The 12994-nt window shown below is 38.8% G+C and overlaps 1 protein-coding gene across 1 annotated transcript; it reads right to left on the reverse strand.

Moving 5' to 3' along the window:
- Positions 1-985: 985 nt before the first annotated feature.
- On the reverse strand, positions 986-8352 carry LOC125238721 (kunitz-type serine protease inhibitor conotoxin Cal9.1d-like). The gene is made up of 3 exons (XM_048146134.1): positions 8213-8352; positions 2573-2627; positions 986-1175 (listed from the first exon to the last, which is right to left on the reverse strand). Exons 1-3 carry the CDS (start codon positions 8274-8276, stop codon positions 1058-1060), a joined length of 237 nt encoding a protein of 78 aa, XP_048002091.1. The 5' UTR covers positions 8277-8352; the 3' UTR covers positions 986-1057.
- Positions 8353-12994: the final 4642 nt, after the last annotated feature.

Here is a 12994-nt window from a genome sequence, read left to right on the forward strand (position 1 = left end):
GACGTTTTCCCGTGCACACTCACAAATAAAGAATTTCATACGTAAGAGGGAGAAGAAGATCTTTTTTCTCTCTCACACATGTCATATGAATGATAGTGATATGCCTAGACACTTGTAGTGTGCGTTCTCATTGTATGTGGCTATTTATTTTGACACCTCAGAGGGTGCGCTCACGGGCGACTTTTGGAAGCGACTTTTTTGTCGCGACCATGGGCTAGTATGAAAGTGCGCACACGAACCGACGCAACTTTTCAGACAAATACGTAAGTCGCCGAGCAGCTTTGTTGCCCGTGGGCGCGCACCCTCAGTGAGGAAAGTACCTAAGTGTTCAAGGGGAGGAAGTTCAATATTAGTAACGAGAGTAAGTTAGTAATATTCATACTCCCCGAGTTACACACAATGTTTTTCATCACACTCGCAAGGTAAAAAATATGTAAGTAAATAGATTTAAAAAAGTACGGTACAAGAAATTTCATTATTCCCTTGGGAGAACGATTTTTCTATAACTCACGCTCCGCCTGCGTGCAATAGCACATTTAAAGTGCGGGTGTGATGAAATAGTACATTACGATACAAGTGCGTAAAAAGGAAGTTCGAAACGAGTGGCGATAAATTAAAACACGACCGAAGGGAGGGTTTTAACTCGACACGAGTTTAGAATTTCCTTTTCGCACGTGTATCGTACGACGTTTTTCAGTACAGATGAGCCTCCAAAGTTTCGACCTAGCATATAATGAACCACTTCTCGCACTAGTGCGTAAAAAAAAACACCATCTGTACTGAAAAAGAAATAATTCCATGTCCACTCTTTTTTGACAAGCTTTTTTGCCTTTTTTACTTCGAAAGTATAACTTTTTCTGAGTATAGCTGTAAGGTTGATTCTTTTTCAGATTATATAATATTTTTATACAATCAACCTTAAATCAGAATGGATTTACCAGAGTTTGAAGTTAAGTGTCACTGTTATCGAAATGAAAAGCGCAAACTGAACATAATATTTTTATTTTCCAATGTGCCTGAAGTCGTCGAAAATTCCATTTTTAGCCTTATCTCATGATCATTCGCTCTTGCACGCTTGTTCGCAATCCTTTAAAGAGGCATATCTGTTGTCGTTTCCTTCGCAACCTCCGTAGACGAATCGTTCGCATTCATTTGATGTTGTGTTGTATCCGTAACTGAAAAAAACCATTAGGTAAGTAATAAATACCTACTTACTAAAGTAGTAGGTACTTTAGTAAGTAGGTATTTATTACTTACAGAAAACCGTACCATGAAAACACACTTCTGGAACTAAAAAATATTGGAACTAATAATATAACACTAACTAAATTGTAAATTTCTATGGACGATAAGAGGGTGCGCCCACGAGCGACAAAGTTGCTCGGCGACTTTTTTCTCGCTCACATGTAGTCTTTGGGATAGTATGACAGTGGACAGACCAGCAAGTGTGCGCACCCTAATAAAAGGCGTGGCTTCCTACAGTAGGACCGTAGAGTACCTATGACCATAAAGTAGAAATTAAAAAATGGCACTAAAATCAATAGGTACATATACATAATTATTGATTTTTTTGCCATTTTTTAATTTCTACCTCAATCCGTGTGAGAAAACGGGACAACACTAATCTTTTTTTTTATTTCTACTCTTTTTGGTCAGACTGTAAACCTTGACATTGGCGGAATGAGGAGGCACACTCAAAGTTTATGACAAATGGCGCCACCCTATTAGGGTGCGCGCCCACGGGCGACAAAGTTGCTCGGCGACTTACGTATTTGTATGAAAAGCTGCGTCGCTTCGTGTGCGCACTTTCATACTAGCCCATGGTCGCGAGAAAAATGTCGCCCGTGGGCGGCCTCTTAGTCTATTGCTTTCATACGTGAGAACGAGATGATATGTTTTTTCTCTCTCACGCATATGAATTACAGTGCCATGCCTAGACACTTGCGCAGGCGCCGCCTGGCGGGATAAGGTCAGTTTGCCTCCTCATTATCAACGAGCCATAAAACTTAAAAGTGATTGAAAATGTAGGTTTAATTTCCATAGAAAATTTGAATTTCGCGCCATTTTTATGCCAAGATTTTTAAATTATTTAATTTCGTCCAACTTGGATCATACAATTTACGAACGGCAAACGGGAAGATTTAGCTGACCTTCTAAACTTTAGACTGGAATGTATTTTTTCCCCTCACTAGCTCGGAAACACGTGTTTTGTCCTTTAATACCAGCGGGTAAAAACGCATTTTATCCACTAGTGGATAAAGTAATTAGATCTTAAATAGAGGCAAATTTTCTGCTTTAAAATTGATAAAAGTGGGTTAATCTAGTGATGAAGATGTTTTACCACCTGTGGAACTACTGGAAGCAGTGATAAACACGTTTCTTGCGTTGTACTTTCCTCGCTATTGTGAGGGGAAAAGTTTTGTGTTACACACGAGTGCAAATGTATTTTACTTCTCGTTTGTTGAAAAACTCGCAAGCTCAGGATTCTATTCTCGAACCACTCGCAATTCCACACTCGGCGTTAAAATACAACTTTGCACTCTTGTATAACGAATAACTATTTTTTGCATACCTGGGCACATGGGCTCGACACGGTCCAGTCACTATGGGCAGGGAACAGGCATCATCTGTACAAAAACGACAAAAAATATTTAAATTTGTTTAACTGTATCAAAGACATATTCGTCACTAAGTACTTTTAAAAAATCTCGTATCTCACGCTGTTCCTCAAAGTTAAAACGCAGTAAGTCTATATGCATTCCATACATACTTACTACAATTTTCTTTTCATTGACAGACGAAGATTTTTTTTAAAGTAGTGACGAATGTAACTCCGCATAGACGGATAAGATCTAAGAAAAAAACCGGCCAAGTGCGAGTCGGACTCGCCCACCGAGGGTTCCGTACCTACAAAACTTTTACGTCACTCACATAATTCTAAACTGGGCTAGGCTAGAAGTATAGGTTCTCTAATGAGCATAATTGTGTTTAGCGCCACCTCTCGACGAATTCGCGAACTAATTAACACAGCTTGCTTGAGGTCTTTTATAATGTTAACCAAATTCAACATTTTTTATTTTATTTTAAAGTAGGTATTTTATGTAAAATTTCGTAGCTATAAATTTTAACACCCTTATTCATAAACGTACACTAAAGTATCCAGCCGATAAAGTTCGTTTGTCCCTTTCTATCACACCAATACGTCGGAAAGGGACAAACGAAATTTATCGACTTGATAACTTTAGTGTACGTTTATGAATAACGGGGTAAGTAAGTATGGTCAACATCAGAAAGGGTGAGTAAAACAATCTGAAAGGTTCTAAGTTTTACTTAAAGATTTTTTTAATCTAATCCAAATTTGGTTATGGTAGCTGAAAAAATATGCCGACTGCGCGAATGAGTCGCGCTTTCTTACGACAGAAATCGCTTGACAAATATACCGGGTGCCCCTGCCCGGTAATTAATGGACAACCTTTTAACCACCAAGAGGGCACCTTACAGAAAATCGACATTAAGGTTTAGTAAAAGTCGCCTGGTTTTCGAGATTTTCACACTTTTTAAAATTTTAGGTAGTAGAAAGGGGGTGTGAAATTCTTAACCCGTCACCAGTCACCACACAGGCCAGGCTTATTTACCAAGAGTGGCCCTGAAGCTTTAGTAGTTGCATGTGCGCTGCCTACCCCTTTATGGGATACAGGCGTGATTGTATGTTGTTGTATGTATGTTGTATAAGGTGCCCTCTTAGTGGTCAAAAGGTTGTCCATTATTTATTTTATTTATTTAACCTTTATTGCACAACATAAAGTACAAATGGCGAACTTAATGCCTTAAGGCATTCTCTACCAGTCAACCATTGGACCAAAAACAAAAACTTACAATTGGTGCGGAAAATAAAACAGAAATTTAAATAGATATAAGTCACTATCTAAATACTATTATGCATCATCAATATACATACATATATAAATACAACCATATACATACATATATGAGGAGTGTCTTTTCAAAAGGGCTTATTTCCATTTTTTCTTTTTTTTAAACTATGTATGCAGTTTTTTTTGTATAGAAAATTACGTGTTGTTTTGAGATTAAAGCTCGAAAAGTCTCGCCCTGATCTTTAAAAAAAAGAGTAACATCAAAGTTTAGAACACATTTTGAAAAATGTGTAATGATTATTTATGTGGATAAACCAATGTACCTATGTAGTACAACAACATTGATATCAACTAATTTAATACAAAATCCAAAAATTAATTAAAACTATTTTAAAATAATAACGTTTACGCTACGAGGCCACAACAAAAGGGCTTAATTCCCAAAAGTTCGCATCAAAAGTGCTTAATTCTCAAAAACATATGGTAATTAAATATTTATTTAGGTACACATGTTACATTTGATGTAATCATAGCATTAACGTTAACTTACAATACATATTAGATACAATTTTGCAAATTAAATATTAATTTCAAAATCAATACCGTGGAATTATGTTTTTCTCGATTTCCCAAAAAAAGGTCAAAGTGGAAATAAGCCCTTTTGAAAAGACACTCCTCATATATAGTACCCATTTAGTACATATATATAGTATCCATTAATATCCATTAAAGTGTGAAAATCTCGAAAACCAGGCGACTCTTACTAAACCTTAAAGTCGATTTTCTGAACCAGTATAAGGTGTCCTCTTGGTGGTTAAAAGGTTGTCCATTAATATCCATTGAAATTTTAAAACGTGTGAAAATCTCGAAAATCAGGCGACTTTTACTAAACCGTAAAGTCGATTTTCTGGACCAGTATAAGGTGCCCTCTTGGTGGTTAAAAGGTTGTCCATTAATTAGTAGGGCACCCTGTATAATATCAAGTCGTACGAGAGCAGCGAACGTGTGCAGGCAGCGAAGGGAGCCGACCGCGCGAATGAATAGTTCGCGCGGCGAATCCCGCGTGACATCGTCCATCGACACCCCTCCTCCCTCCCAACCCGCCCGCAGCGGCGCGCGGTGTCTCCGCCCGACTGTGTATCGTCCTTCAATTTCTTTACATATCGAAACTTATTACTGAAGAAGAAGGTTCAAAATTCAATGAATACAGGTGTATAGATATTTATGTAGGTGACCGTACGATAAAAAGTATAATTCATACACTTAATTGTAAAAATGTAATGTATACGGATTAATGAATTTAATATAGATAGGTAATTATTGATATATGGCAAAACGAAGGAAATTGTTTACACCTCCGCAAATAAGTATCTAATAATAATTTTTAATTTACCATGTTACTTCACGTACAGGTACTTATTTTAAAAACCCTAAAAATGTCTATTGAGTTTCTGCCACAGACCACCATGTGGTTTCTGCATATTCTGCGCTGTGCATAGAATTTGCAGAGATTTGTAGAGAGCGCACGCGGACACCGGTGCGGCGCCAGTGGACGCGTCTGTGTGGGTGAGCTGGGTATGCATACAACTACAACTGCTGTAGGCACCGCCCCCCTCAGTAGATCGATGCGATAACATCGATTTAAAGTTCCCTAGCCTCGTGGCGCCCACCATACAAAATTTTTGCTAGGGAATTTTGATTCTTATTGTACTTGAGATTGAATTCAATTTCAGTTATTCGAAAAATTTTAGAAACAAAAGAAATTATATTTTATTTGTTTACATGAGAGTTAAAATTCCATTGAAACCATTATGTACTTTAAAAAGTACATACGGCGCCACGAGGCTTAAGCACCTGCACTTCCTAAGGCGCTTAAGTCATTTTTGGTAATAAAAAAAAACCACAACGTTCTATGAACATTGGTCAAGTGCAAGTCGGTTTTCGACTTTTCCATACAAAGAACTCACGAGCGCCTGAACGACTATGATGGCAAAGTTAACGTTTCGCACTTTCAAGACTTTTCGTATATATCTCGGAAACGATAAGAGATAGAGCAAAATGGACTTCAGATTTGGGCTTTCGGTGGCACAAATTCTATGTTTTCGTCAACAGACACCTTTTTTTGGACCGATTTGAATAAAATTTTGCTCAGTCAATTTATAAACGGTCTTAAGCGCCTCCTTTTTAGTAGGAACTTAAGTCATTTTGTACAAATGAAAAAAAATTTGAACAAGTTCTAAAAAGAAAAAGACAGAAATGAATTTCTTTATACCTGTCCAACGCGCATACACAATTTTAAGACGTTTAGTAACTACTTGCAGCGGCAGTGAGTGAAATTCGTAATCTGAGTTTTTTTCTCTTAAGTCCGACTTACGCTTGACTGTAGATTTGTAATAGGTTTTCCTGTAATCTATAGGGAGAGGGATATCTCGTGTATTTTTTTGAAAATTTTACGCTAAGTAGTTTCGGAGATAAGGGGGGGGGAATGGTCATTTTTTGCTTTAGTTCTTAAATTACTTCTAAATTACCAAAATAAAAAATATAAAAAAAATATATTTCAGATGCTGACAAAATGCTCTTTCATTTGATATGTAACACAATATAGTTTTAATAACTTTGATTTTTAATTTTCAATTTTACCCCACAAAAGTGACCCCTATGATTAAATTTCTTTTAATTAAATTACATGTCCGTCTTTGGGCCACAGGTTTACATACGTGTGCCAAATTTCAAGTAAATCGGTCCAGTAGTTTCGGAGAAATCGGCTGTGACAGAGGGACAGACAGACACGCGAGTGATCCTATAAGGGTTCCGTTTTTCCTCTTTGAGGTACGGAACCCTAAAAACGTACCTCAAAGCCATAGAGAAAACGGTACGGTGGCCTAGATGGCGTTACACCTTTGGAGAACGCTCGGCTAGCTGGCGCTAATATTAATATTTGAGATTTTAATACATATCAAGCTAACAATATGGGCCAAATTGTCAAAACTGAGGTTCAAAAGTTTTAAGCTTGTGTCGAGAGATGGCACTGGCAGTCTATGCACTGTGATTACACACTTTACTTTGACAGTAACTCTCTATAATACTCGATCCTCTTTTACTGTACATATGGCGCTATATTACCACACTTGTGGTCCTGAACAACTCGAAACATTTTAACAGGGCGTATTCCTGACCATTGTCGGTACCAGCCTGTGTATGGTTGGGTGGGGCAAACAGGCAATAGCAAGGCGACGAACAGGTCTGGTACCGACTACAAAAATAATTGATTTGTTTATAATTTGGATGTTTAGATTATTGCAATACGATAAGAAATCTGAATTCAAAGGTTTATTATTTTTTGCTTTTTAATTTCTCCGTGTTTTGTAACGCGCTTATTTTTGAAGGCGGTTTTATTTTTTGTTAAAAAGTTAATTTATGAGAGAGTAAAATGTCATTATAAAATACCTGGCTGTGGCTTAGAATCAGAGATAATTTCATATTTCTCTAATAGTACATTACATCAGAGGCCGGGAAAATGAGGATTTCCGGCCAAGTGGGTATATACGGCCGAGCGAGCGTGCGAGCGAGGCCGGATAGGGATACGAGGCCGGGAATCCGTTTTCACGCCGAGGCATGTATAGTGCTTTTCTCAAACATACAATGAAATAAAAAAAATGCTCTAAAGGACAATATTTTATAAAAAAAAGTTGCTTTGCAGGCCTAGGCCTAAAAAATAATATGAAATCCCTTTACAGTCCTCTCGAGTTGTTGCGCCCAAAAAGCGATACTTCCCAGCCCATTTTAAGGAACGTAAAGACAATATTTCATTGCATGTTTGAGAAAAATTATTTTTCGTCATAACTCGGACAAAAACGCATTTTTTAACTATGTACCTATTCTAGTCTTGTCGTACTAATTGACTGATATTAGAAATAACCTATCCACAAAATTAAAATTTTGAAAAAACCCCCGACCGCGACATAGTAGACCGATTTTCATGAAACTCTCTTCATCCGTTCGGGAGCTACGATGCCACAGACAGACACACACACAGACAAACAGACAGACAGACAGACACGTCAAACTTATAACACCCCATCGTTTTTGCATCGGGGGTTAAAAAAAAGCTTTGTAGAAACTTACTCAAGTAAATTATGAACAGAAAAACTACAATTTTTCAAACGTATACAAAAATATGAAAAAAAAAATACTTACAATATTTTTTGTAAAAAATTACAAAAAATTTTTTTGTACAAAATTACAAAAGTCATAACATTTTTAGCTTGTTTCGACATCAAAAATGGATAATTATGATCTTTCGGGTTATTAAGGTCCACGGTGTGGCTAGTACATACCTGCTGCTAAGCTCATTTTAGCAAATAGAGCAAAAAGGAACAACTGTACTAAGAACTTCTGCATCGTTGTCTCTGTTTTTTTCTTGTTTTTTTTTTCAGTTGATTTCCTTTTTATAGTCTCAGGTGTTACGAAATAAATAATTTATTCATTGAGCAAATTTACTATTATAAACTGGTTGAGCCTTTCAACAACTGAATTTGTTCTTGAATAAGAGTCTACCAGTATAGGCAGAGTTATTTGCAAACATTAATTAATCAAACTAATGAGTTAGGGTACTGTCTACTCTTTAACCACCGCCACAGTATAATAAAGAGTACTATCGTACAGTATGGCCACTCCCGCTCCCCGCTGAAAGTGCCGCCATCCCGCTCTCGGTTACTTCATAGTTACCGCCCGTCAAAAACGCGAACAGTCGACCTGTCACATCTCACACATACAAGCATGGTACGCGTTCACCTACACTAGCTTAGACTGTGTGCTAGGAACGCGCCTCTTTCATGTATTTGATTGCCAGTGTCCGAGGTGTGCCGCTAGTATCGTGGCCACACCAACGAACAGGTTATCCGGTAATCCAAACCTTGTACAGTTAGCCGTTGTTGACACCTGGACACACGGGGAGTTGAAAACTTATGGTAGATGCTATAGTGTTGACGTTACTTTACCGTCGTCGCCGCACAAATCTCAAGGAAGGGGGTTCTCAATTCGTCTGCCATCATCCTCCTTGCGTGCGTTATCCCGGCATTTGCGGTAGCCTGGGGTCCGCTGTGACATGTAATCCCAAGCTTTGGTGTAGGCACTAGTTTTACGAAAGCGACTGCCATCTGACCTTCCAACCCAAAGGGTAACTAGGCCCGTAGTATCTTCTTAGTAGCCTTATTGGTATTAGTCCGGTTTCCTCACGATGTTTTTCTTCACCGAAAAGCGACTGGTAAATATCAAATGCTATTTCGCACAAAAACTCATTGATACGAGCCGGGGTTCGAACCTGGGACCTCCGGACTGACCGCACGGCTCTTACCGCTAGGCCACCAGCGTTTCGCGCAGCGGTTCTCAATTCGATTTTTTTTTATGTTTGTTACTCGATATCTCCGTCGTGACTGGACCTGTTTTGAATTTTTTTATTTTGATCGAATGTATCATATACAGATTGGTACCATTTTTATCAGAACCCAGTACTGATGATGGGATTCTGGAGAAATCGAGGGAACTCTTCAAATGTTAAAGGCACCTTAATCCCACATTCGCAAGAAAATTTAAAAATGTAGAGGCGAAGGTTTATCGATCAGAGAAAATTAGAAATAACCTAACCACAAAATTAAAATTTTGAAAAAACCCCCGACCGCGACATAGTAGACCGATTTTCATGAAACATGGCTAAGAACACTCCCGAATTCCCGACTAACTCAGCTTTCAGACAAAAAAAACTAAATCCAAATTGGTTTATCCGTTCGGGAGCTAATACGATGCCACAGACAGACAGACAGACACGTCAAACTTATAACACCCCGTCGTTTTTGCGTCGGGGGTTAAAAATTGATTTTCGCGCCTTTATAGTGTCAAGATTTGCTTGACTGTCTTTATACATATAGGATGTGGATAATTAGGCCTGATTTAGACGGTGTAGGAACTCGCATGCGATTTTAGTTACATTGCGGGCTGTTGAGGGTATATACAATTTTGCACAGCCATCAAATACCGCAATGTAATAAAACTCGTATGCGAGTTCTCGTACCGTCTAAATGGGCCCTTAAGCGGATTGCGAGGAGTGTAAATGTGCTCATTGTACGGAACCATCGGACCCTGTTGCGTTTGACACATTCAGGTGACATTATTATTTGCTTCCGCGCCATACATCAGTTTTGTGTTTATACAAGTGTAAGTAATCAGACGTCTGAAATGAAAATGAAATATTTATTTTTCAAGTAGGCATTAATACAATGCGCATACGACGCTCATAAAAGCGCGCGTCTGACGTTAATAAAAGTATTTATCGTGCTAAAATTCAAGGTTAAATTCATCTTATTGCTGATAATTTACAGGAATTAAGCTAGGAACATATTTACGCGAACGTTCGCCGTCGAGCGACCGCGCGTTTATAGTGTCAAGAATGTCAAGATTTGCTTGACTGTCTTTATATAGGATGTGGATAATGAAGCTAAGAAAGAAACATCCGCCGCCCCGCCGTCGCGCGGATTTAGACAATGAATATACAATACACTTAACCGTGCAAACTATCGGTCGTCGCTCGTGGACGTGGCCTTGAGCGCACGGACGTCCGATAGAAATCTGGCTCGCTGGATGTTTTGGTCAGCCGAAGCCACGTCCCGAAGACCGTGCACACTGATCGGTCGCGGTTCCTAGCTTAAATGGGCTCATTGTACGGAACAATGGCACTAGCACTTTAATAAAATTAACGCGTGTCTCGCAAACGGTCTAGGATACAAAATGACGACTTTTATATAGGACAAAAGCGATTGGGAACTGTGAAGTTGTATCTTCATACATATACCTAGGGTCACTGGTCTCAGATGGCGGAGGCTCCGAAGACGAAATCAAGCGACGCATGGCCATCACTCGGTCCGCAATGGAGAAACTCTCCAAGGTCTGGAGAGACCGTGACATCACAAGGGCAACGAAAACTCGTCTCGTAAGATCTCTCGTTTTCCCAGTGTTTCTCTACGGGGCTGAAACATGGACAGTAAGAGAGAGTGAACGAAAACGCATTGACGCTTTGGAAATGTGGTGCTGGAGAAGAATGCTCCGGATATCGTGGACCCAGCGGCGCACTAATGTGTCTATTCTTCAGGAGCTCAAAGTCAAACAAAGACTGTCAGATGTCGTTCACTCTCGCACCCTTGGCTATTTCGGTCACGTTACACGTAGGGAAGACTCCGCCATAGAGAGACTTGTTGTTCAGGGAAGAGTGGGCGGTACAAGACCCAGACTGCGCCCCTCAATGCGATGGACAGACCAAGTGAGGGCTCTCACCGGGTCACCCTTAAATCTCTGCGCTGCATTAAAAAGGCAGCACAACGACCCCAATGACCACGACTACTCTGACAAGAGTATACGACTAAGAAGAAGAAGATATAGGTATAGGTTAGGTTCGTTAGGTATCTTCAAACGGCCGAAGGCTCCTATTCTGTGCAGTTTCTGTAATAAGCGGGGCTCCGTCGATATCGCTTTCTGTCTCTGGCGCCTTAGTAATGCTACGGGAAAATTTTGCAACTTTGCACCACTCTAACTCCTAAATTAGAGGTTTTAAAAAAAACTTTAATTTTAAAAGATGCTTATTTTAATGCATTATTTCTAATAAGAACAAAACACTATGCTAGAAAGAGTGCAGAGGAAGTTCTGTAGGCACATTTACAAACGACTGTACGGATATTACCCATATATGTATCCATCTCTATTCGTAACAGGAATGGTTGGTCTTCAAACTCTAGAAACCAGACGGAAACTGCTGCATATTATGCATTACCGCCAACTGTTTCACCATAGAGTAGATGACGCATCCGTGCTTGAGAGAATGGGGCTGCAAGTGCCAAGAGCGAATGTGGTGGTTGGCATGCCGGGCGCGGTGCCGGCGCGGCGGCGGCGGCGCCTGTTCACGGCGGCCGGCGCACCGCTCGAGCCCGAGCTGCTCTTAACCGCATCATGTTGGAGACAGACGATATTGACATATTTGCTGATAGTGTTGGTGTGTTTTACAGAAAACTCTTAGGGTTCATAGACTCTACACTCTTTAGGTGATTAATGTAATAACCATAGTTTAACTTTTAAGTGTGTTTGCTTTTATTTATGTCAATTTAACATGTACATATTTATATTACCACATAAGTGCTTTGGTGAAATACTGTTAACTTTTGTGTATTTTTAATAAATAAATAAATAAATAAAAAAACGTGAAAAAAGTCCCAGAATCGGGCCCCTTTTGCTATACTCTGACCGCCCCTGTCTATACTACTGTAATGTTTGACGTTATCACGTTAAACTACCGTCCGTAAACCGACTTTACAGACAACCAATTTTTTTAACTTTAATAAGTATTAGGAACTATACTCTGTCAAACAAGTCTGTCAGTAAATAAGAACAAAGAAAACTATATGCATCCTTTTCTTTAGGGTGCTAGAGAAAAGGATACCTATAGTTTTCTTTGTACTTATTTACTGACAGACTTGTTTGACAGAGTATAGAATAAATGAATATTGTGTACTTATTTAATCCACTTTTCACTTAATAACTTATTATTCAATTCAAATACATCAAATCAACCGCTTTAAGGCCGCAGACGCAGTTCCTGCACGGAATGACAGTTGAATGACAGAGTACTAGCCAATTTCCGTTTTACGAAATATCAGAATAAAGTACTTACCTACATTAATTAAAAGAAATACATGTAAAAATAATCGAAAACGTTACATTTCCATTATTATGGCACTTGTACCATAACAAGAAGTAAATTCAAATATTGTAAAAATCTGGTTTTCTACAAGTTCGATGCAAGATTGGGTCCGGTGCGCTCGTCTGTTACAGCTTTAAAGCAAAAAAATATCCTTTCTTTATCTGTGTTTTTGACGTTCTTGTTTGAAAAGTTTTATTCCTTTCGTATAACCGTTTGTATTCATTTTATTTGTGAAACTCCTCATATTTTAGTGGTTTATTTAGTGACATCAGCCAAGGAACATATTCGGTGCATCATGCTCATAGAATTGTAAGTCAATTTTTTTATTACTTAACCATTGTACGAATCCGATATCGGTACGCGTTTCGCAAAAAGT

Source organism: Leguminivora glycinivorella, chromosome 24 (assembly GCF_023078275.1).
Source record: "Leguminivora glycinivorella isolate SPB_JAAS2020 chromosome 24, LegGlyc_1.1, whole genome shotgun sequence".
NCBI classification, from domain to species: domain Eukaryota; kingdom Metazoa; phylum Arthropoda; class Insecta; order Lepidoptera; family Tortricidae; genus Leguminivora; species Leguminivora glycinivorella.

Excerpts from the sequence above, each read along its gene's own strand:
- LOC125238721 (XM_048146134.1), bottom strand. The coding sequence starts at position 8,276 with ATGCAGAAGTTCTTAGTACAGTTGTTCCTTTTTGCTCTATTTGCTAAA. Across the intron at positions 2,628-8,212 it reads TAAAATGAGCTTAGCAGCAG|ATGATGCCTGTTCCCTGCCC; the intron begins GTATGTACTAGC and ends GTTTTTGTACAG. Across the intron at positions 1,176-2,572 it reads TGTCGAGCCCATGTGCCCAG|TTACGGATACAACACAACAT; the intron begins GTATGCAAAAAA and ends GGTTTTTTTCAG.